The sequence below is a fragment of the Diplodia corticola genome (assembly GCF_001883845.1).
Source record: "Diplodia corticola strain CBS 112549 chromosome Unknown scaffold47, whole genome shotgun sequence".
Taxonomy (NCBI): domain Eukaryota; kingdom Fungi; phylum Ascomycota; class Dothideomycetes; order Botryosphaeriales; family Botryosphaeriaceae; genus Diplodia; species Diplodia corticola.
The window spans coordinates 120,361-140,371 of record NW_017971526.1 but is presented as its reverse complement, the minus strand read 5'-3'; the positions used below and the strand labels follow the sequence as shown (position 1 = coordinate 140,371).

Sequence of the window (20,011 nt, the reverse complement as noted above, 5' to 3'; positions counted from 1 at the left end):
ACTACCTTTGCATGATATGATGATCATGATCATGATGGCAAGAATTAGGACTCAAAGTAGCCGTAGAGCTCGATGACATGAATTAGAGACTCTAATACCTATTTGGCCTCTCCAAAGTGATTTGTGTGTTTTATGTGCACACTTCAAAGTATGGAAGGATATTCCCTAAATTGTCAACTCGATCACCGCATCGATTTCTCGAACGGTAGTTGACTGCTCGGTTCGACCAATCGAACACCAGACTAGACCTGCTCCTCCTTCTCCCCTTTGGGACTCTCTTCCACCGCCACCACTTCCTCCTCCTTCGCACTCTCCCTCCCACCACCACCCCCCTCGACATCCGAATCATCAACCACAACGACCCTCCCGACCCTCCCAACCCCTTCCGAGTAGGCGGTGGTGGTCCTCCTCCTCCTGTTGTTCTGCACCTCCGTCACCCTCCTCCCCACCCCCTTCCCCACAAACGCCGCGCTCCGCCACGCCGGCACGCCACGGCCGCCGCGCGCCTGGAACAGCTCGTCCAGCTCCTCGAGCGACCGGCCGCGCATCTCGGGCACGGCGAGGTAGACGAAGACGACGGCGGCGGCGGAGACGCTGGCGTAGACGATGCCGACGCGGGGGCCGAGGCCGGAAGTAGAACTATTTCCTAGCTGGAGGAAGGGGTTGACGTAGGTGATGAGCAGGTTGCAGCAAAAGGACGAGGCGGTGGCGAGGGCGACGGTGCGCTCGCGCAGCTGGGCGGTGGCGACTTCGGCGGTGACGGTCCAGGTGACGGAGCCCCAGGCGCCGGTGGAGAAGATGGACTGTCAGGCGTAAGCGGGGGCGAAGGGAGGGAGAGGGAGGGATGGAGGGAGGGAAGAAGGGAAGAAGGGAAGAAGGGAAGAAGGAAGGAAGGAATGAAAGAAGGGAAGAAGAGCAAGGCTGAATGAATGAATGCGAATAGCCAAGTAACCCGTCACTACTCACATGCAACATAATCGCCGCGATGCACCCCTGCGCCACCGCGCCCCCGGACACACCGCTCGGATACCACGCCGCCAGCCCCGACACGACCCACAGCAAGACGCACATGCACGCGCTCGCGCCCATCAGCATGTACCGCCGGCCGATCTTGTCCGTCAGGTAAAAGGCCAGCGTCGCGCCGGCGAGGTTCGCCGCCATGTACGCGACGTTGATCTTGAGCACGTCGGGCAGGCCGATCTGCTTGAGGAAGACGACGAGGTACGTGTTGAGGAAGGCCGCGCCCTGGCTCTGCTGCAGGCACTGCACGCCGACAGCAATGAAGGTGCGGCGCCCGTTGCTGTTTCTGCGCACGCAGTCGAGCCACGACGTCGCGCGGTGCGCCGCCACCTGCTCGGCCAGCGCCGCTTCGAGCAGGGCCAGCTCCGTCTCCACGTCGGACCGCGTGGCGCCGCTGCCGTGGCGGATGTGGGCGAGGGCGGCGAGGGCGTCGGCGCGGCGGTGTTGGGAGAGGAGCCAGCGGGGGGATTCGGGGACGAACCAGATGCCGGTGAGGAGGAGGACGGGGATGATGATTTGGACGACGATGACTGTGGGGGGCTTTTGTCAGTAGAGGCGGATGGGAGGTGGGAGGTGCAACATACCCGTCTTCCAGGCCCATTCGCTGGTCCATGTCGAGGTGGCGTAGACTGTGCTGGCGGCGATGAGGCCGCCGACCATGAGCCACCACTGGTAGAAGTTGACCATGGCTCCGCGGATAGCGGGCGGCTGTCTTGATGTCAGCACGCTTGAATTATTTCAGCTGGTCAGGCGGATTCAGACGTACCGAAAGCTCCGACATGTACATGGGAATGCAGTTGGCCTCGATTCCCATCGATACCGAGTTCACAAGACGACCGGCCATGATTGCCCAGTAGTTGCTTACGGCAGACTGGATGATGATACCCACAATGGCAATGATGCAGATGATGACAACCGTCAGTCGACGGCCGAGGCGCCGCGTAATCTCTGATGCAACTACGCAGCCAATAACCCAACCGGCAATTGGAGTGCCGCTGGCGATGGAGAGCCATGACGAGGGTATGGAATTAACTGTGCTGCCGCCGACACGAGTCCCGAGGTCTGCGGCAAATCTGGGCGCATATTAACAAGGCGCTCCCCACGTGCTTCATCCCAAGAGAGAACTGAGCTGGTATCGCTTACTTGTCCATGGAGACGACAGCCGACCAGTAATTGTTATCCACGCCAAAATTCTGAGAGTTCTTCGTCAAATCGAGCTTCGACCATGATTGGCTCCGAGAAAACTCACCATAGCGCCCAGCTACCAAGGGATTGTCAGCGTCACTGTTCAAAAGCGAGCTTTCAAAGCCATACTCACCGATACAAGCAAGTACACTTGCACCAACCTGGGCGTGAGCTCCTTGAGGAGCAGCGGCTTCTCAAAATGCATGGCCACTCCAGAGTAGAGACTACTACCCCTCTTTCACAGGTTCCACTCAAGACGATCTCACACGACCAAACACTTCGATGCAGGACAGCAAAACGTCCGCGTTGGAGCGAGAGAAATCTTTGAGAGCGAAACCAAAGTAGTTTCCAAGTGTCATCGCATACTTTTAAGAGAAACCAGCAGCTACCGCTTGAGTCTGCAGCCAACTGACCTTATCAGGGCGTTGCATGCACATCATAGAGCGCCTGGATCCGTTTGGCATAGCCGAACGAGCAGGCGGATACAACTTGCGGTAACATCCGCACTTCCCCCCCAGTAATATTCTGCAAGCTTTAGTCCGGAATCACAGATATGGCTTCCAAGCATTACGGCATCGTTGACCAGCATAGTAGGGTCAAGCATCGAGGTACGTCCTATCGGAGATCCGGATTTGCGAAGAACCAATGTGCGCGGGGTATGTAGAACTAGGGTCAAGATGATCTTACTAGAAGGAAACAATCCCAGGTGTTTTTGACTGGACTACTTCAGTGACCAGTGGGGCCAAAGCCCGGAAGCGGCACCATCTCCTCGTAACAGCAATCAACTCCAGGGTTTCGGAACATCCGATGAGGAGTGAATCTGTAGATATCCGACGTATCTCCGCATGCAACGCTGCATCGCTGTGATAGCGGCCGCAGAAGTGGGGGATCTGGGGTAAGGTGGCCGCTGCGCCGCACCCAAGTCGGCATCGATGGCCTTCTCCGACGACGCAATCCATTTTTCTCACCTGGTGGCGGGTGAATAAGTGCAAAAGTCTGGCTCCGGACTTCCCGTCGAGTCCATAAGAAAGCTCGCGGGTCTGAGGCGTGTGCCAAGATACCCTTCAAGTCTGTGAACCGCACAGGCATACCGCTCTGGAACCCCATCTCGTCTTGACACCCCGATAAAATTCAAAGATGCCGCACTCCACCCAAGCACCCACGCTAGTCGACCACGCCCAGTACGGCGACTGGCGTGACGACATGTTCCACCAGGGCTTCGCCGTCGTGAAAGGCGCCGTCCCGCCGTCCCGCTGCACCGAGTACATCGACGACATGTACGCCTGGCTCGAGAAATTCCCATACGGCTTCAAGCGCTCCGACCGCAGCACCTGGACGCCCGAGCACCTCCCCGCCAACATGAAGTGCGTGATCGCTCAAACCACTCTCCCCATCACCACCTCGCCCTAGCCACTAATACCCGCGCGGCAGGGGCGGCATGTACCATCACTACGCCGTCCAACACGAATCCTTTGTCTGGCGCGCCCGCCTCGAACCGGGCGTCCTCGACGCCTTCTCGCTCCTCTGGGGCACATCGTCCCTGCTCGCCTCCTTCGACGGCATCAACTTCACGCTTCCCACTTCCTCCCGCGAGCCTTGGGGGGCGTGGCCGCACATCGACCAGTCGCCTCACCGCACCGGCCTGCAGTGTGCCCAAGGCATCATCAACTTCGCGCCCAATGGGCCGCGGGATGGCGGCTTGGTGGTGCTGAAGGGGTCGCACCGGTTGATGGAGGAGTACTTTGGGTGCCACGAGAAGGAGCAGGAGACGTGGGGGCCGACGGACTGGTTTGGTTTTACAGATGAGCAGGTGGCGTGGTTTAAGGAGAGGGGTTGCGAGAAGGTGAAGGTATGTGCCGAGCCCGGTGATCTCATTGTATGGGATAGCCGGACGGTGCATTGGAACGTCGTGCCCGAGGGGGAGGAAACGAGGGCGCTTGTGTGTGAGTTTTCTTGTTATGGGCTTGGTGGGACGAAGAGAGACAGGCTTGCTGACGTTTTGGTAGATGCATGCTATGCGCCGGCCAAATTCGCCAAGGCGGAGACATTGGAAAAGAAGAAGGAGTTCTTCGAGAAGAGGCTTGGGACGGTTAGTGCGCTTGTTCAATGGCGTCGGGTTCGGCGGAGGGTTCTTGAAGAAAGAAGGCTGATTTTACCTCTACTAGACCCACTGGCCCCACGACAACGTCTTCGTCAACAGCTATTCGACAGAAAGGATTCGCTGTGGCAAGCCAGACGAGTACAACCGAGACAGGCCTTTCGAGGAACCAGAGATAAACGACACGCTGCTCCGGCTCGCTGGAGTGCTGCCTTACGATTCGTGATCAATGCGGCTGGGCATATATCACTACCACAGTGGAGGTCCTCAAGTTCCAGCGGTATTCTGAGGTGGTTTCGAATCATTGTCGTCCCTTGATGGAACTTTACCGTAAGATTGATGAGCGTGGCCGGCAGCTTTCGTAGGGTTTAGACAACAGCTTCGGCTGCCCGAGAGCAGCGATACCGTATGGCCAACAAAGACAACATTTAACAGAGCAGACGTCACGGGCCTCGTGGCCTATTCTCTGGTTGATGGATGGGGTTTTCGTCCTTCTGGTCGATGCTTTCGTTGTCGATTTCTTCCCACTCTTCCTCTTCCTCGTCAGCAGCGTCCTCTGCTGCCGTCTCTACGCCATCACCACCAACTGCGGCATTCTTGGCATCTTCGAGAGCTTTGTACTTTCTGCGTGACTTTTTTGCCTTGCTCGCCTTTTTCTTGGCCTGAGCGGCACGCTTGATCTGCGTCCGGCTCTCGTCGCCCTTCTCCATTTCCTCAAGCCGCTCAGCCAGCATCCGGCGGGCAGTCTTGCGGTTCTGGGTCCGAGACCGCGTGCCCTGATACTTGATGACGATGCCAGTGGGGAGATGTTTTAGCTGAACCGCTGACGAAGTTTTGTTCTGCGCGGCACGGTCAGTGGGCACCCGAGCAAATGACGGGGTGGTTCAGTACAATCTTCTGGCCGCCTGGGCCGCTGCCTTTGAGGAAAGACTCGGTGATGTCATCCTCGTTGACGGTAGGTCGAGGCGGCAGAGGTTTGGGGCCGCGGAGTGCAGCAGCGACGGCAAACGGACGCGAGGCCAGAGGATGGCGGAGGCCCCGAGCGAGGGCGGGCCGTGCTGCTGGGGCGAGCAGGAGCCGCATGCAGCGGAACGCCATGGCGATGTGCGGAAGTGCGGATGGGCGGAACGTGACCTGGGTTGGGGGTGGCCAGAGGGGTGGGACGCAGAGACCCTGAAACACGCGTGTCGTGCAGGCGCAGGAACGCGCGCTCCTTTTCCGCCCGCAGGCACCACCCGTTGCGCAGCCCAGCAGCATCCTCCGCAATTGTCATATTAACCGTCGCGCGCGGATCCGGCCATTGCACTCACACCCGTCCGCCCCTACCCGTGTGCCGCCAGCAGGGAGCGCCGCCCATCACGCCAATTACCAAAGCAACCGCTGATCGAGATTTCCATCCTACCCATGTCGCACTACTCGGACCCAACCTCGCTCAGCCAACAAGTCTACTACTACACCTCCACCCTCACCTACGCCTTCCTCGCCGCCTCCGCCAGCATCCTGGCCCTCGCCCTCATGCTGTACCCGACCGCCGTCCTGCGCTGGCTGCAGCGCAAGCGCTACCAGTACGAGGTCACCTTCTCGCTGTACATGCTCACGCCCACCGAGAAGTTCATCTTCAGTGCGTCCGCCGTCGTCTCAAGCCCTCACAAACTACTAACATTGCCTCGCTGCGACAGACTCCTTCGTCTTCCTCTTCGCCAGCATGATTGTCATCGCCGCCTCGCTCTACCTCCCCGAGCACATCTCCTTCCTCGCCAACCGCGCCGCCTACTACCTCGCCGGCGAGACCTCCGGCGCACCCGCCGACCATTCCGCCCACACCATCCTCCACACCTCCGTCGAAGCCGTCAAGGCCACCGCCAAGGCCGCCGCTGCCCGCGTGCATGCCGCCGCCCAGCAACAGGACCGTGCCGTGCCCGCCAACGGCGCTGGCATGATGGAGCTGTGAAGCACGAACATGGCTCTTTTTTTTGCTTTGTCTGGGCCCTGTTCTGCACATGTCGGACGGTGGGTATGTTGGTGGCATTTTCGGCCCCAGAGGGAAAGAAGGAAATGCTTCCACATGAGACCGGTCGGCCCCCCTCCCACCCTCCTCCCGTCGGCTGTGGGGAGATGGCTTGGCTGGCCTTTCTCCGGCGTTGCCGGTGCAATCCGGCGGCGGTGTGTACGTGTGTGTTGAAGAATTTACGAAGTCTTTTGAGATGAAGAACGTTTTAGACTACGAAATCGTTGTAATTAATATTAATGGCCAGAGCGCGATCGCTTTCTGTGCGCGAGGCTCTCACTATGTCATTCGATGACTTTGATTTCCCTTCGTTTTGTGTGACGGTGATCATGTGCTGCCTTGGGCCATTCGTGGGTAGGCGATTAGACGTCCTAGTAAAGTAATACTTGGAGCACCTGGTACATGGCATTGAACCATCCGAAGTGCAAAGCAGTTTGCTACCTGCCGTGAACGGATTGCTGCAGACCATTTAGGTAGTTTTCGGTCGGTAATAGCAGACGGACTTGGTCTTCTGCTGTCCGATTGCGAGGACCATATGTACAGTTTACCCGACCGAAAGTACGGTTGATCGCAGCGCAGGGATACGTTGCAATTGGTATTTCTGACGAGGTTCTGGGTGACGTGGGGATGGTGCCTGGGGGAACGAGTCAGCAAAGGATATACTATTGGGAAGGCAACTCTGACAGCATTTCAACCATGCGATCCTTTATCCCACTCTCAGATTTCCTTAGTACAGTCAGACTTCCGCGAAGAGTGCTGGTAGGACTCGCGAGGTTGCTGGCGCGGGGTGAATACTCTCGCCGTGGCGACGGAGTAGTGAAGACAAGAGAGAGGCTTGGTGTCGGGATGCGGCTGGTGCACTCATGAGCTGCGGCGGCAGGTATCTGTTTCGCTTTGTGAAGCTGCTTGTCTGAAGCGCTGTCTGACAGAAGTTGTGTCATTGAAGCGTCTGGAGAGCTTTGGTTGTTGAGAAGTGATTTCTCGCGCCCACATACAAATCACCTCCGGGAAAGCCACCACAGAATTTCCTAAACCGGTGGAGGCGCTGGGAACCATGGCAACCGCCATGGTTCCAAGTTCGAAGCCCATCGGCTCCAGCCCATAGACAAAAAGCAAGCCGACTGCGTTCCTCGTCCAAACCCGCGTCGTTTTGGACCAAAAAAGCGGCCATAGAATGGCAAAAAGGAAAGCTCTCTTTACACCGTTTGTAGTCTAGCCGTAGCGACCCGGTTACCATGCATCTTTTCAATGCGATGGACAGCTGGAAAACCTTCTCCCAGTGTGCAGTTACCCGTTTGGGTCGAGTAACGCCTGGCGACCACTTACATGACCCCCGCAGTACACTCAAACGAGTCTTCAGTTCAGTCCGACCACAGTGGATTTTGATAGTAAGGATTTCGCGGATCTAATACATAACACACCCGCCTTTTTCCAGGCGCTCCCAGATATTTCCCAGCCACTCCACCCTGCGCATCATGGGCTCCTAAATATGCACCACACTTTGCAACAACCCACACCGTCCCGACCGTCCGCTCAAGCTCACCCCCGCGTCACTCAGACCACACTGCTGCCTTGGGAAGCGGCCATGTCACTTCCAAGCATCGATTGACCACCACCGTCCCCACACATGCTTCGCATGAGAACCACACTCGCTCCACCAGCGGGTGGTGAAGTAGGCCACGAGCCGACAAAGGTCCTCCAGCACGTCCGCATCGCCGAACAAAAGCCTCCTCGTCTTCAACTCCGTCCCATCCGCCGTGTCTACCAGGTCGGACTTCGGCTCCAGCGCTCCTCTCCTCACTTCCGCGAGAGTCACCACCACCCGCGTCATCCACCTCTACAATACCGGCGACCGAGCCTCGCTAGATGTAATCAACACCACCAAAGTCGTCCTGTGTCACCTTGACGAAGACACGCACACCCCGGCTCGCCGCGCAGGATTTCGACGTCGACAGTGGAGCTTTTACTACTTTCTTTCCCGGTCGTGAGAAGCTGCCACCATAAACAGCGGCTGCTGAGAGAAACACGCAGAGATGTCACGCCAGCCGACCGCTTGCCTCAGTTCCACGTCAAGTTGTGTCGCTCATCCATACACCACATGTTGGAAGACCACAGGCCTTTTCCGACGGCCACGTCTCACATATTCTCTGGGGAAGAGCAGCCGCACATCCATACATCTGCAACTTATTTCTTCAATAAAGACGGCTACATGGCAACCTCACTCAAATCCACTCTCCAGGCCTGCTGAAATATCTCAAAACCGGCAGTAGTTAAACCAATGATGCCCGGTGAGCGCGCCCGGGTCGAAGCTCTCCCACCCACGAGCATACCCTCCCCCTCTCTATCTAAGCATACCCAGCCTCCGCATTCCTATACTGCTCGAAGCTGCTGACCCTCTGCTGATGCTCCACCTCGGCCTGCTTTCCGCTGATCTCCCTCTGCCACTCCTCCTCCTCCTGATCCAACAGCGCCTGGAACCGCTGCTGCTGCCCGCGGCTGACGTACGTCAGCGGCTTCTTCCGCTGCGCCGCGTCGCGGGTCACGAGGACGTGCTTTGTCGTGCTGCCGGGGCATTCGTACTGCGCCTCGCCCAGCAGGCGCTCCATGACGGTCCGGAGGCCGCGCGCGCCCGTCGCCATCTTCGACGCCTGCTTGGCCATCTCGCGGAGGGCCGGGGACGTGAATTTGAGCTCGATGCCGGAGAGCGAGAAGAGCTGCTCGTACTGCTTGACCAGCGAGTTGCGGGGCTCCGTCAGCACCCTCACGAGCGCTTCTTCGTCGAGGGACGACAGCGCGCAGGAGATGGGGATGCGGCCGACGAGCTCCGGGATCATGCCGTATTTCTGGAGGTCCGCGGGTTCGACGAGGTCGAGGGTGTTGAGGGAGGCTTGGGGAGACGCTGCTGTTGCGGACTCTGGGGTGTAGAAGGGGACGTGCTTGCGGAAAAGGGCCTCATCGCCCTGCAGTCTGGTGTCGGAGGGTAACGCTTCCGGGTTGGATGCTCGAACCGGCGCGCCGAAGCCAATGCTGCCCTTGGATATCCGATCGAGGATTACCTTGTGCAGACCAATAAATGCTCCCGTGCAGATGAAAAGGATGTTGTCAGTACGGACGTTAAAAACTTCGCCCTTGGGCGAGGGAGGGTGGCCCATGTTCATCCCGCCACCTCCTGGTCCACCAGAGCCGCCTCCGGGGGTGTAAGTATAGCCTGAGGCGTTGCTGCTTGGCCCTCTCCCGGCGTTGCCTCCACGCTCCGGCTTAGCTTGTACTTGTAGTGTCGTGCCTTCAATAATCTTCAATAATGCTTGCTGCACGCCTTCTCCGCTGACGTCCTTGCCGTGGCTGACCTTTGCCGTTGCGATTTTATCTATCTCGTCCAAGACTATTATGCCCCTTTCGGCAGCGGCCACGTCGTAGTTTGCCGCAGCGAGGAGCCGTTGCACGCAAACCTCCGCGTCTTCGCCGATGTACCCCGCCTGGGTGAACGGGGTGCAGTCAGACATGCTGAAGGGCACCTCAAGCACGCGAGCAAGTGTCTTCGCCATGAGCGTCTTCCCCACGCCTGACGGCCCAAGTAATAGTATGTTTGACTTTTCGATGGTCATGGGGCTGTTGTCCACGATGGGCTCGGCGCCAAAGGCCGGGGTTGCGCGCGGGGGCGGCGCTGAGGGGTCGGGCGGGTACTGAGTTTCAGCGTCCCAGACATTGATAGTCCGCTGCTGCCCCGGGAACTCATCTGGAAGATGCTGCGTCAGTACGGCGCCGGAAGCGTCACGCCTTCTATGATGAGTACCTTCAACGGGATGCCGATGTACCATCTCCCGCCGCGCTTGCTGGGCCAGGTGCTCCTGCTCCTCCTCGTCCAGCCGCTCGAGCTCCTGTATGCGCTGGTAGTGGTTGTATACAGCGACGCTAAGAACCTTCTTGGCGCGTTCCTGACCGACAACAAACTGATCCAGGTGATGTTTGAGCGCCTTCGGGGTTACCCGCGGGGCGCCGACAATGCTGGCGCCGCCCAGCGGCCCGCCGGTTGGCTGACCAGGCTCATAGATGCCCGTGAATCCCTGGCCAGAAAAATCCGAGCGGCTGTAGTGGTTGGACGAGCACTGGGTTGCAGAGGTCGCAAAGGCACGGCTTATGGAGTACAGGGCGAGATAGGACGAGCGGGCCTGTGGCGAGATGGTGATGGTGAAACCAGCGGCGAGCGTCATCTTGGATATGGTGGCAAACGACGCTGGATCTGCAGGCATTCGATTGTAGTTCCTGCTCGGAAAACTGGGGAGCGTCTCCGCGCTTGATGCGTTGTCTCTAGCTCATCGCAGAGCGCGGCTGGCGACTGACGCTTGAGTCAAGCTCGGCGGGGTGTCGCAGCGGAGATAAGCGGGGGCGGCAGGCAGCGGGCGCTGGGGGCGAGGCGATGCACGAGGGGAGGGGACGCTGGAGCGCGCAGGCAACGGGCAACGGGCAGACGGGGAGGCTCTGGCTGGGGATTCAGGAGAGTGTACGCAGACGGCAGCGGTGTTGAAGGCGGCGTCCGTCATCGGCGTGCGTCTGGAGCTCGGGGCCGCAGCGGGCTCTCCGCGGGCTGGGGCGCGTCCAAGCTCCCTTGAGGCGGGGGCCTAGCTGCATGCAGCCCTAGCTCACGTCTCGCGTATGACGTTGAGGCCATGTTTGCGCCCGCCGCGGGCGCGTTGCGAAATGCTGCAGCCCCAGGAGGGGAGGTCTGGGTGGAGAGTGGAGAGAGAGCACGCCGGGCCCCGCATATACCCTTGCGTTTTAAGCTCTAGCCTCACTGTCTGCCATCCGCCATGCGCCGTGACGCGACGCGCCTGCCCTCGCTATCGCATCCAGGCACTGTCTGTTTGCCCTGTCCCGCCGCCCACCTCTCAACGCCTTTTAAGACCGCCACCCCCCAGCTCTGTCGCCCGCGCGTCCAAATCCATCGTCTGCCACCATGGAAACCAATAACGCCTCCGACAACTCCGTCTTGGGCGACTCTGCCGGCAGTCTGCCCAGCGACGGCACTGGTACCCTGCCTTCGTCCCGCAGTTCTTGCGGTGTGCTGACCTCGCCAGGAATTGTGTCCCTCGACCCGTGGCTCTCGCCCTTCAAGGACGCTCTCAAAACCCGCTACAGCAAGGCTCAAGAATGGCTCAAGGCCATTGAGCAGCACGAAGGCGGTCTGGAGAAGTTTTCAAGGGTATCCCACCTTGTGCCATTGCCCCACATCCACAGCTAACCCCTTCGTCTGTAGGGTTACGAGAAATTCGGAATTCACGTGAATGACGACAACTCCGTCACCTACAGGGAATGGGCACCCAATGCGCTGCGCGCCTACTTCATTGGCGATTTCAGTATGTCTATCGCCTAGAGCATGCCGACTTTGGTGGCTGACGAACTGCCAGACGGCTGGAACCGTGATTCCCATGAAATGACGAAGAACGAGTTTGGCGTCTTCGAGATCACCGTCCCACCGGTTGATGGCCAGCCGGGAATTGCACACGACTCAAAGATCAAGGTGTGCTGGACGTGCCCTCAAATTCCACGCTAGAAGCTGACACTGCCTTTAGATCTCCTTCGTGGTTCCCAACGATCACGCAAGACAAGAGCGCATCCCCGCATGGATCACTCGAGTGACCCAAGACCTCTCAGTGTCTCCCGTCTACGACGCAAGATTCTGGAACCCCCCGAAGGACCAGAAATACGTCTTCAAGCACCAGCGGCCCAAGAAGCCACAGAGCCTTCGCATCTACGAAGCACATGTCGGAATCTCCTCGCCGGAGGCCAAGGTCGCGACATACAAGGAATTCACAGCGAATGTTCTGCCGCGCATCAAGCATCTGGGCTACAATGCCATCCAGCTGATGGCCATCATGGAGCACGCATACTATGCTAGCTTTGGATACCAGATCAACAGCTTCTTTGCTGCAAGCAGTCGTTACGGGTTGCCCGACGACCTCAAGGAGCTGATTGACACGGCGCATGGTATGGGAATCACAGTCCTGCTGGATGTGGTGCACAGCCACGCTTCCAAGAACGTCCTGGATGGCTTGAACATGTTCGACAATAGCGATCACCTCTACTTCCATGAGGGAGCAAAAGGCCGCCATGAGTTGTGGGACAGCAGGCTGTTCAACTACGGTAGCCACGAGGTCCTGAGGTTCCTGCTGAGTAACCTTCGCTTCTGGATGGAAGAATACAACTTTGACGGTTTCCGTTTCGATGGTGTCACAAGCATGCTCTACACTCACCACGGCATCGGAACGTAAGTGCGCAACTATCAAACATGTGGGTTTTCGCTAACCGTTCCAGTGGCTTCTCTGGTGGCTACCATGAGTACTTTGGCGAAGGTGTGGACGAGGAAGGCGTCGTATACCTCATGATCGCCAACGAAATGCTTCACCAGCTGTATCCCACTTCCATCACGATTGCAGAGGATGTGTCCGGCATGCCTGGTCTGTGCGTTGCCTTGTCGCTCGGCGGCATCGGCTTCGACTACAGGCTGGCAATGGCCATTCCGGATCTGTACATCAAGTGGCTCAAGGAGAAGCAGGATATCGACTGGGACATGAACGCCCTTTGCTGGACCTTGGTAAACCGTCGGCACGGAGAGAAGACTATCGCATACGCCGAGAGTCACGATCAGGCGTAAGTTGCATTTGACCCACCCACAATGAATCAAAACTAACCTGCCCAGCCTTGTCGGTGACAAGTCCATTCTGATGTGGCTGTGCGATGCGCAGTTGTACACCAACATGTCAGTCTTGACGGAGCTTACTCCGGTCATTGACCGTGGACTGTCTCTACACAAGATGATCCGTCTCGTCACCCACGGCCTTGGTGGCGAGGGGTACCTCAACTTTGAAGGCAATGAATTCGGTCACCCGGAGTGGCTAGACTTCCCGCGCGAGGGCAATGGTAACAGTTTCCATTACGCGCGCCGGCAGTTCAACCTTGTGGATGACGAGCTTCTTCGCTACCGCTTCCTGAACGAGTTCGACAGCAAGATGCAATGGACCGAGGAGAAGTACGGCTGGCTGCACTCTCCTCAGGCCTACATCAGCCTGAAGCACGATGGCGACAAAGTGATTGTCTTCGAACGGGGCGGGTTGCTGTGGATCTTCAACTTCCACCCAAGCAGCAGCTTCACCGACTACCGCGTCGGCGTGGAAAAGGAGGGTACATACAGGATCGTGATCAACACTGACTCGAAGGACTTTGGAGGACATGGCAACATCAGCGAAGAAACGCGTTTCTTCACAACGCCGTTTGCCTGGAACGAGCGGAAGAACTTCCTGCAGGTGTACATTCCATCGAAGACGGCAATCGTAAGTTCTGCCCGTAGACGCAGCCAGATGGCAGCTTGGCTAACAATCGCAGGTCTTGGCGCTTGAGGAGACTTTGTAAGGACAGGCCTCGGACGTGAAGAGATTGTGTGATATGAATGGCCGGTTTTCGAGTTGCGTGAGGGGTAGGCAGGGTAGTATGTATCATAGCCAGAATGACATGCAGCTGCGCGCGTATTGCACGTGACCTGAGTAGCGGCAGGTATCCCAAGTGCGGTGCAGTGGTGAAAGTGAAGGATTGAAGAGGACGCGGTAGCGCGCAATCGAGCAGGGTGTGCGCAAGTACTGCCAAGCGCAGCGTTGCAACAATGCTCTGCGGGCCGGGTCGCGGGCGCGTTAAAGGATTAGTAGGTACTTGGTTCGGGAGGTTGTTGGGGTCCGGCTTTCGGAAGGCGTGGTCACTGGACCTGCCGACCGTGGCCTGTGCCCGCCTCGGAGAATCTCGCTCGCAGTGAAGTTGCACCTCGACCGTCTCCCAGACGAGCTTCCTCTCTCCCCATCCACCTCTCCACTCCCCCATCTACCCTGCCCTCCGACATCTTGCAGAATGCTCAAGAGGTACGCCCGACGCCGATTCCCGATGCCATTGGCGCCGTGCCGACGCTGACATGATGGAATTGCAGCGGCATCAACCGGTCGCTGAGGGCCTCCGCCTTCCGCAGGCCTGCGCTTCGCGCCGCCTTCCAGCCCATCAAGAAGAACTTCGCTCCGGCGCTCTCTGCTCGCTTCGCCAGCTCTGATGCCGCCCAGGGCGGCAAGATCCACCAGGTCATCGGTGCCGTCGTCGACGGTATGCGAAAAACTTTTCTGTCCGCCGTCGACCCGCGGCCGCGACAGCACCGACATCAATTCCATCATCGCTGACTCCGGAATGCAGTCAAGTTCGAGGGCGAGAAGCTCCCCGCCATTCTCAATGCCTTGACCACGCAGAACGGTGGCCAGAAGCTGGTCCTCGAGGTCGCGGTAAGCCGCCCAACCTGAGCCGAGCTCCGGAGCGCCGAAGAACACCAGCTAAACCGTGTGCAGCAACATTTGGGTGAGAACGTCGTCCGCTGCATTGCCATGGACGGTCAGTACTCTCTGCCACCACGCGCCCGGCGCGCATTCGGGCGTGTCGCTGATGATGGAAACAGGTACGGAGGGTCTCGTCCGTGGTGCCGAGGCGCTCGACACCGGCTCGCCCATCATGATCCCCGTCGGTCACGGCACCCTTGGTCGTATCGTCAACGTTACTGGTGACCCCATTGACGAGCGCGGTCCCGTCAAGGCCACCAAGTTCGCTCCCATCCACGCCGACCCCCCGGAGTTCGTCGACCAGTCCACCTCTGCTGAGATTCTCATCACTGGTATCAAGGTCGTCGACCTGCTCGCTCCCTACGCTCGTGGTGGAAAGATTGGTCTCTTCGGTGGTGCCGGTGTCGGCAAGACTGTCTTCATTCAGGAGCTGATTGTGAGGATACCCGTGGCTCCAACTCTGCGAGTCTTCGCTGACGACGCAATAGAACAACATCGCCAAGGCCCACGGTGGTTTCTCCGTCTTCACCGGTGTCGGCGAGCGTACTCGTGAGGGTAACGATCTGTACCACGAAATGCAGGAGACCGGTGTCATTCAGCTTGATGGCGAGTCCAAGGTCGCCCTGGTGTTCGGTCAGATGAACGAGCCCCCGGGTGCCCGTGCCCGTGTCGCCCTTACCGGTCTTACCATTGCTGAGTACTTCCGTGATGAGGAGGGCCAGGACGGTAAGAATTGCAGGCGAACGCAGATTGCGGAGCGAAGCTAATCAGGGAACAGTGCTTCTCTTCATTGACAACATTTTCCGTTTCACTCAGGCCGGTTCCGAGGTGTCTGCCCTTCTTGGTCGTATCCCGTCTGCCGTCGGTTACCAGCCCACTCTCGCCGTCGACATGGGTATCATGCAGGAGCGTATCACCACCACCCAGAAGGGTTCCATTACTTCCGTCCAGGCCGTCTACGTCCCTGCTGACGATTTGACTGACCCTGCCCCCGCCACCACCTTCGCCCATTTGGACGCCACCACTGTCTTGTCCCGTGGTATCTCTGAGCTGGGTATCTATCCTGCTGTCGACCCTCTCGACTCCAAGTCGCGTATCCTTGACCCCCGTGTCATCGGCCAGGAGCACTACGACACCGCTTCCCGCGTCCAGCAGATCCTCCAGGAGTACAAGTCGCTCCAGGATATCATTGCCATTCTGGGTATGGACGAGCTGTCGGAAGCTGACAAGCTTACCGTCGAGCGTGCCCGTAAGATTCAGCGTTTCCTGTCGCAGCCTTTCACCGTTGCCCAGGTCTTCACTGGTATCGAGGGTAAGCTGGTCGACCTGAAGGACACCATCAGGTCCTTCAAGGCTATCCTCGAGGGTGCGGGTGACGACCTTCCCGAGGGTAAGTTGCAACCATTTCCACCATTTCCCTTCCCAGATTGCTAATTCGACCTTTAGGTGCCTTCTACATGGTTGGTGACCTTGAGTCTGCCCGCGCCAAGGGTGAGAAGATTCTTGCCGACCTCGAGAAGTCGTAAGCGCAAGTAGATTAAGCTACGGGAGAAGAGAGCAACCGACAATTTCTGCCACACATGGAGATAAGCGCCGGGTGAAAGGACGAGGGGACTCTCTCAGCTCATGTTTAGAAAAAGACACGGGCCAGTTTTCCCACGAAATGCATTTTTGAATTTTTTGTACAGAGAGGGGGATGAACGAAGGACATCTGGCGTCTTCTCCTGTGCCATCTTGGCGTGTAATCCTAAAGCTGAAGATCCTCGCACCATCTGAGATCATTCCTGCGTGCATTTGAACAGAAAGCGCAAGTTGTGGATGTGACGTGGCCGAGCTCTATTGTAAAGATGACGTACTCACTTCACACAGCGCGGTGAGCAACTCGATGTTGGGACACTACCGTAAATGACCAGGTCATCAGCACCTTATACCTACATTAGTTTTTTCCCGCCATATATACTCCCTCCCCCACGATTCTTTTCCCCAAGATATCAGCCGATCGGGGAATTCTCATCAGAAATACACGCCGCACGTGATCTCCGCCGTTCCGTCCATCCTTATCCATCCTTCCGTCCGCCCGAAATCATATCATCATCACATCCTCACACGCGACTCTAGTAGGTCTCCTCACCTCATGCGCCCTGCGTTTGGCCTACAATCTTCTCTTCCAAAGGAAGCTATTATTCCCTTTAATCTTCACCTCTGACTCCCCTCCCCCCATCTCTCCATTTTTTTTTTATTTTTTTTTACTTTACTTGTTCCAGCTACATCGCTCCCTCGCTCCCTCCTTTCCTCCCTCCCTGACTCATCCACTCACTCACTCACGCCGCCGCCGTAGTCGCACCGCCGCGACCACCCCCACCACCACCACCAGCTGTAGCAGCTGTAGCAGTAGCAGTAGCAGTACTAGTCGTACCCGAAGAAGCAGCAGCCTCCTTCATCAAATCCTTCATGGTGACGAACATGAAGTCGCGCAGCCCGCGCACGCCGTGCTCGGCCAGCCACTCGAGGACGCGGACGCGGTAGGCCTTCCAGCTGAGCTCCATGCCGCCGCCGGCTCCCGAGCGCGCGAGGCGGTGGAGGGTGCGTTGGGTGACGGGGCCGGGGGGGTGTCTTGGGGGTTGTGGGGGCGGTGGTTGTGGCGCGTCGTTGTCGTTGTTGTCGTTGTCGTGACTGGCGGCGGCGGCGGCGGCGAGGTGGGCGGCTTCCAGGTCGCGGAGGGTGGCGAGGGCGAGGGGCGCGGTGAGGGCGTTGTGGGAGAGGCCGAAGAGGGAGGCGAGGGTGTAGTCGGGGCCGGTGCCGGGGGCGGGGGTGGGAGTGGGAGTGGGGGTCGTTGTGGTGGTGGGAGTGGAGGCTGGTGGTATCAGCACGGGGGGGAGGGAGGAGACGTAGGCGTTGAGGGCGGCGGCGACGGGGGGCGCGCATAGGCAGCCCATGGCGTTGGGGTCGGTGGGCGTGAGGGCGCGCGAGCGCCAGAACAGGTTGGCGACGTCCATGAGGTATCCGTTGAAGGCGTTGGTGACGGCACGCGGCAGGTTCGCCGAGGCGGTGGCGTGGTCCTGGAGGTCGGTTTCGAAGGCGCGTTTGTAGGTCGCGAGGAGGGTGCAGAGGTGGGAGATGGTGGCGAGCGAGGGCTGGAAAAGCAGGTTGTAGAGGGTGGGCGCAGATGGGATGGTGAGTGGAGTGATGGCAGAGGAAAGTGTGGATAGGGTCGTGTAGTAGGTAAGGATGGCGGTTGCCGTCGATAAAGGAATGCGTTGCTGTGAGCTTAAGAGGGATAGGACGGTGTTGGAGATGTGGGTAGTCAAAGCAGCGAAGTCGGAGGACGTGACAGGGTCCTCGGCGGGGTCTCGAGGGTCTGGTCTACTGGTATTGGCAGCGTGGTTCCAGTTCTGTACCAGGGCCGTGTAGAAAGCAAGAAGGCGGTCGTAGGCGTCAGCGGTGCCACTTGCGACTACTGCTGCCTCGGCAGGGCTCAAGTAGGAAGTTTTAGATTCTGAAGGAATGAATGTCAATCCGTGCTCTAGGAGATATGCTTGTGCACAAAGGTACCTCGGAAATCTTCCATAGGAATATAAGCCAACAGACCAAGGATGGACTCCGAATATGTCCGGCCGTCCCAAAATGGAAGATACGACTTGAGAAAATCTCGGCCAGTGGGAAGGAGATTCTAGTCTTGTCAGCACAAATAGTAATTGTATCGCACGGCAGTTGCAAACCTTCGTGGCTGTGGTGTAGTTCAACATGCCATCAAGCAACTCGTCAAAGTGGTCAGGACCCTTGGTGCCACTGGCAATAGCATCCAAGGCTTCTCGAAGATAACTCTCCAGCCAAAGCTCTAGCCTACGTGCAGCCGTGTCGGAAGGTTTAAGTATCAGAAACTTCTGCAGAAGAGGGTCTTTGAACGATGCCAACAGTTGGTTCGGCAGCTCGATGCGCTCCAGATGCTTAACGAGCGCGTCGGCATTGTGAACCTCCTCAAGCGTAACAGACTTTTCATTTGCATAGGAAGTGTGTACTTCGGGCACGATGGAAACCTTTGCTCGTTTCGCTCCACGTCGAATGACTCTGAAACCATGCTGCTGCGCATGAGGCTGATAGTTGCTGTCGGCGTTGGCCTCTTGGATAGTCTGGAGTCTTCGTCGCCATTCGTCTTGGGCTGGGCTCGCAAAAGAAGTGCGACCTGAGGCAGCATTCCCCACGATGATTTCCGGGTAGTAGTCCTTGTAGACGCGAAGCAGGCCGACCAGAGCGGGATCCTGGCCACTCGTGCGGACCATCTCCAGCCTGCTCGAGCGGGTTAGAAAAGAAGACAGAGGGTGGCAGTGTGTCTTACAATTGCTGGATGCGGAAGGGGCGAACATGCTTGCGACGCGTGACAAGGGAAAGCAGATGGCAAAGTGGAGTTCTGCACGACAGTGAGAAACTGGGCGGCTACATAATCGATGGAGGGCCTGACCGGAGACTCATCGTATCCAGCAAGTTGAACAAAACGCCATAGAGCTTGGACAGTACGGTTGCATCCTCGAGCGCATCGATGACAGCAATGACCCACTTCAACAAAGCGGCCTGGGTGGCAGCCGAGGGTTTGGACTGGGCGTGGCCGAGTGCGCCAACAATAGCGATTACGATGTCGGACGGCACTCGAGCGGCAGGGTACAGGTTCTTGATGAGACTAGTCGAGCTCGTCTGGTCAAGGTGGTTGCGGCGCGTGACGAGCTGGACAATGCTCTGGAGATGGTCGCGGCTGAGGCCATGCTGGTACGCATGACTGCACACGGCATCGACGACGGGGTTGACCTTTTCGTTGCGCTGCTTGGCGGGGATGGTGGAGGCTGGAGGCAGGCATCAGCGGGCGTGTTTTCTGGAAGCACGCGTGGAGAGCTGACCAGTGCGCAGGGCTTCGATGGTGGCGCGCATGGCAGGGTTGCGATCTGAGGTCGCGGTCAGCACAGGCGCCGGCGCGGGCTGGAGGGCGCCATGCGGTAGGGCGGGCATTGCCGCTCGGAGCGGAGTCGAGTTCGCGGAGGCACGGGAGAGGCACGGAGGGTGCTCTGGCGCGGGTTGGGGGACCAGGACCAGGACGAGGACGACCAGGACGACGGCCAGCTGGGGCAGGGCAGAGCCGTTCCGGGCGTAGCGCGGGTGCGCGAGTGCGCGGGTGCCCCAGGCAGCGAGGCAGCGAGGCAGCGCAGCAGCGCAGCGCAGCAGCGCACGGCGGCTTAGTCACGGCGGCTGGCGGCTGGCGGCTGGCGGCGGCGGGCGTGTGCGAACTGCTCACTGCTCAGTAGTACTACTGTTGCAGCGGACAGGACTGCCTGTTTCCCGCCTGGCCGCAGC

The 20,011-nt window shown here is 58.5% G+C and overlaps 8 protein-coding genes across 8 annotated transcripts; 4 read left to right on the top strand and 4 right to left on the bottom strand.

The window, feature by feature from the left end:
• Positions 1-242: 242 nt before the first annotated feature.
• On the bottom strand, positions 243-2,410 carry BKCO1_4700045 (general substrate transporter; the record flags this gene model as incomplete). The annotated part of the gene is made up of 7 exons (XM_020276397.1): positions 243-803; positions 967-1,550; positions 1,605-1,728; positions 1,787-2,093; positions 2,164-2,213; positions 2,270-2,281; positions 2,339-2,410. The coding sequence occupies 7 exons, from the start codon at positions 2,408-2,410 to the stop codon at positions 243-245; spliced, it is 1,710 nt and encodes a 569-aa protein (XP_020127776.1).
• Positions 2,411-3,342: 932 nt separating this feature from the next.
• On the top strand, positions 3,343-4,529 carry BKCO1_4700044 (phytanoyl-dioxygenase; the record flags this gene model as incomplete). Its single annotated transcript, XM_020276396.1, has 4 exons — positions 3,343-3,569; positions 3,637-4,148; positions 4,212-4,294; positions 4,371-4,529. 4 exons carry the CDS (start codon positions 3,343-3,345, stop codon positions 4,527-4,529), a joined length of 981 nt encoding a protein of 326 aa, XP_020127775.1.
• Positions 4,530-4,746: 217 nt separating this feature from the next.
• Positions 4,747-5,401, bottom strand: BKCO1_4700043 (peptidyl-trna hydrolase domain protein; the record flags this gene model as incomplete). Its single annotated transcript, XM_020276395.1, has 2 exons — positions 4,747-5,142; positions 5,195-5,401. 2 exons carry the CDS (start codon positions 5,399-5,401, stop codon positions 4,747-4,749), a joined length of 603 nt encoding a protein of 200 aa, XP_020127778.1.
• A 306-nt stretch (positions 5,402-5,707) lies between these two features.
• BKCO1_4700042 (uncharacterized protein) lies at positions 5,708-6,254 on the top strand (the record flags this gene model as incomplete). The annotated part of the gene is made up of 2 exons (XM_020276394.1): positions 5,708-5,924; positions 5,983-6,254. The coding sequence occupies 2 exons, from the start codon at positions 5,708-5,710 to the stop codon at positions 6,252-6,254; spliced, it is 489 nt and encodes a 162-aa protein (XP_020127777.1).
• Positions 6,255-8,656: 2,402 nt separating this feature from the next.
• BKCO1_4700041 (atp-dependent clp protease) lies at positions 8,657-10,522 on the bottom strand (the record flags this gene model as incomplete). The annotated part of the gene is made up of 2 exons (XM_020276393.1): positions 8,657-10,047; positions 10,105-10,522. 2 exons carry the CDS (start codon positions 10,520-10,522, stop codon positions 8,657-8,659), a joined length of 1,809 nt encoding a protein of 602 aa, XP_020127780.1.
• A 743-nt stretch (positions 10,523-11,265) lies between these two features.
• BKCO1_4700040 (uncharacterized protein) lies at positions 11,266-13,718 on the top strand (the record flags this gene model as incomplete). The annotated part of the gene is made up of 8 exons (XM_020276392.1): positions 11,266-11,338; positions 11,387-11,511; positions 11,566-11,665; positions 11,717-11,829; positions 11,882-12,576; positions 12,624-12,959; positions 13,009-13,639; positions 13,692-13,718. The coding sequence occupies 8 exons, from the start codon at positions 11,266-11,268 to the stop codon at positions 13,716-13,718; spliced, it is 2,100 nt and encodes a 699-aa protein (XP_020127779.1).
• Positions 13,719-14,204: 486 nt separating this feature from the next.
• BKCO1_4700039 (atp synthase subunit mitochondrial) lies at positions 14,205-16,197 on the top strand (the record flags this gene model as incomplete). Its single annotated transcript, XM_020276390.1, has 8 exons — positions 14,205-14,215; positions 14,281-14,447; positions 14,535-14,620; positions 14,684-14,726; positions 14,791-15,107; positions 15,160-15,397; positions 15,450-16,061; positions 16,118-16,197. The coding sequence occupies 8 exons, from the start codon at positions 14,205-14,207 to the stop codon at positions 16,195-16,197; spliced, it is 1,554 nt and encodes a 517-aa protein (XP_020127793.1).
• A 795-nt stretch (positions 16,198-16,992) lies between these two features.
• Positions 16,993-19,669, bottom strand: BKCO1_4700038 (mis6 domain-containing protein; the record flags this gene model as incomplete). The annotated part of the gene is made up of 6 exons (XM_020276389.1): positions 16,993-18,167; positions 18,224-18,341; positions 18,391-18,958; positions 19,008-19,079; positions 19,131-19,506; positions 19,561-19,669. The coding sequence occupies 6 exons, from the start codon at positions 19,667-19,669 to the stop codon at positions 16,993-16,995; spliced, it is 2,418 nt and encodes an 805-aa protein (XP_020127794.1).
• Between the last annotated feature and the right edge of the window lie 342 nt (positions 19,670-20,011).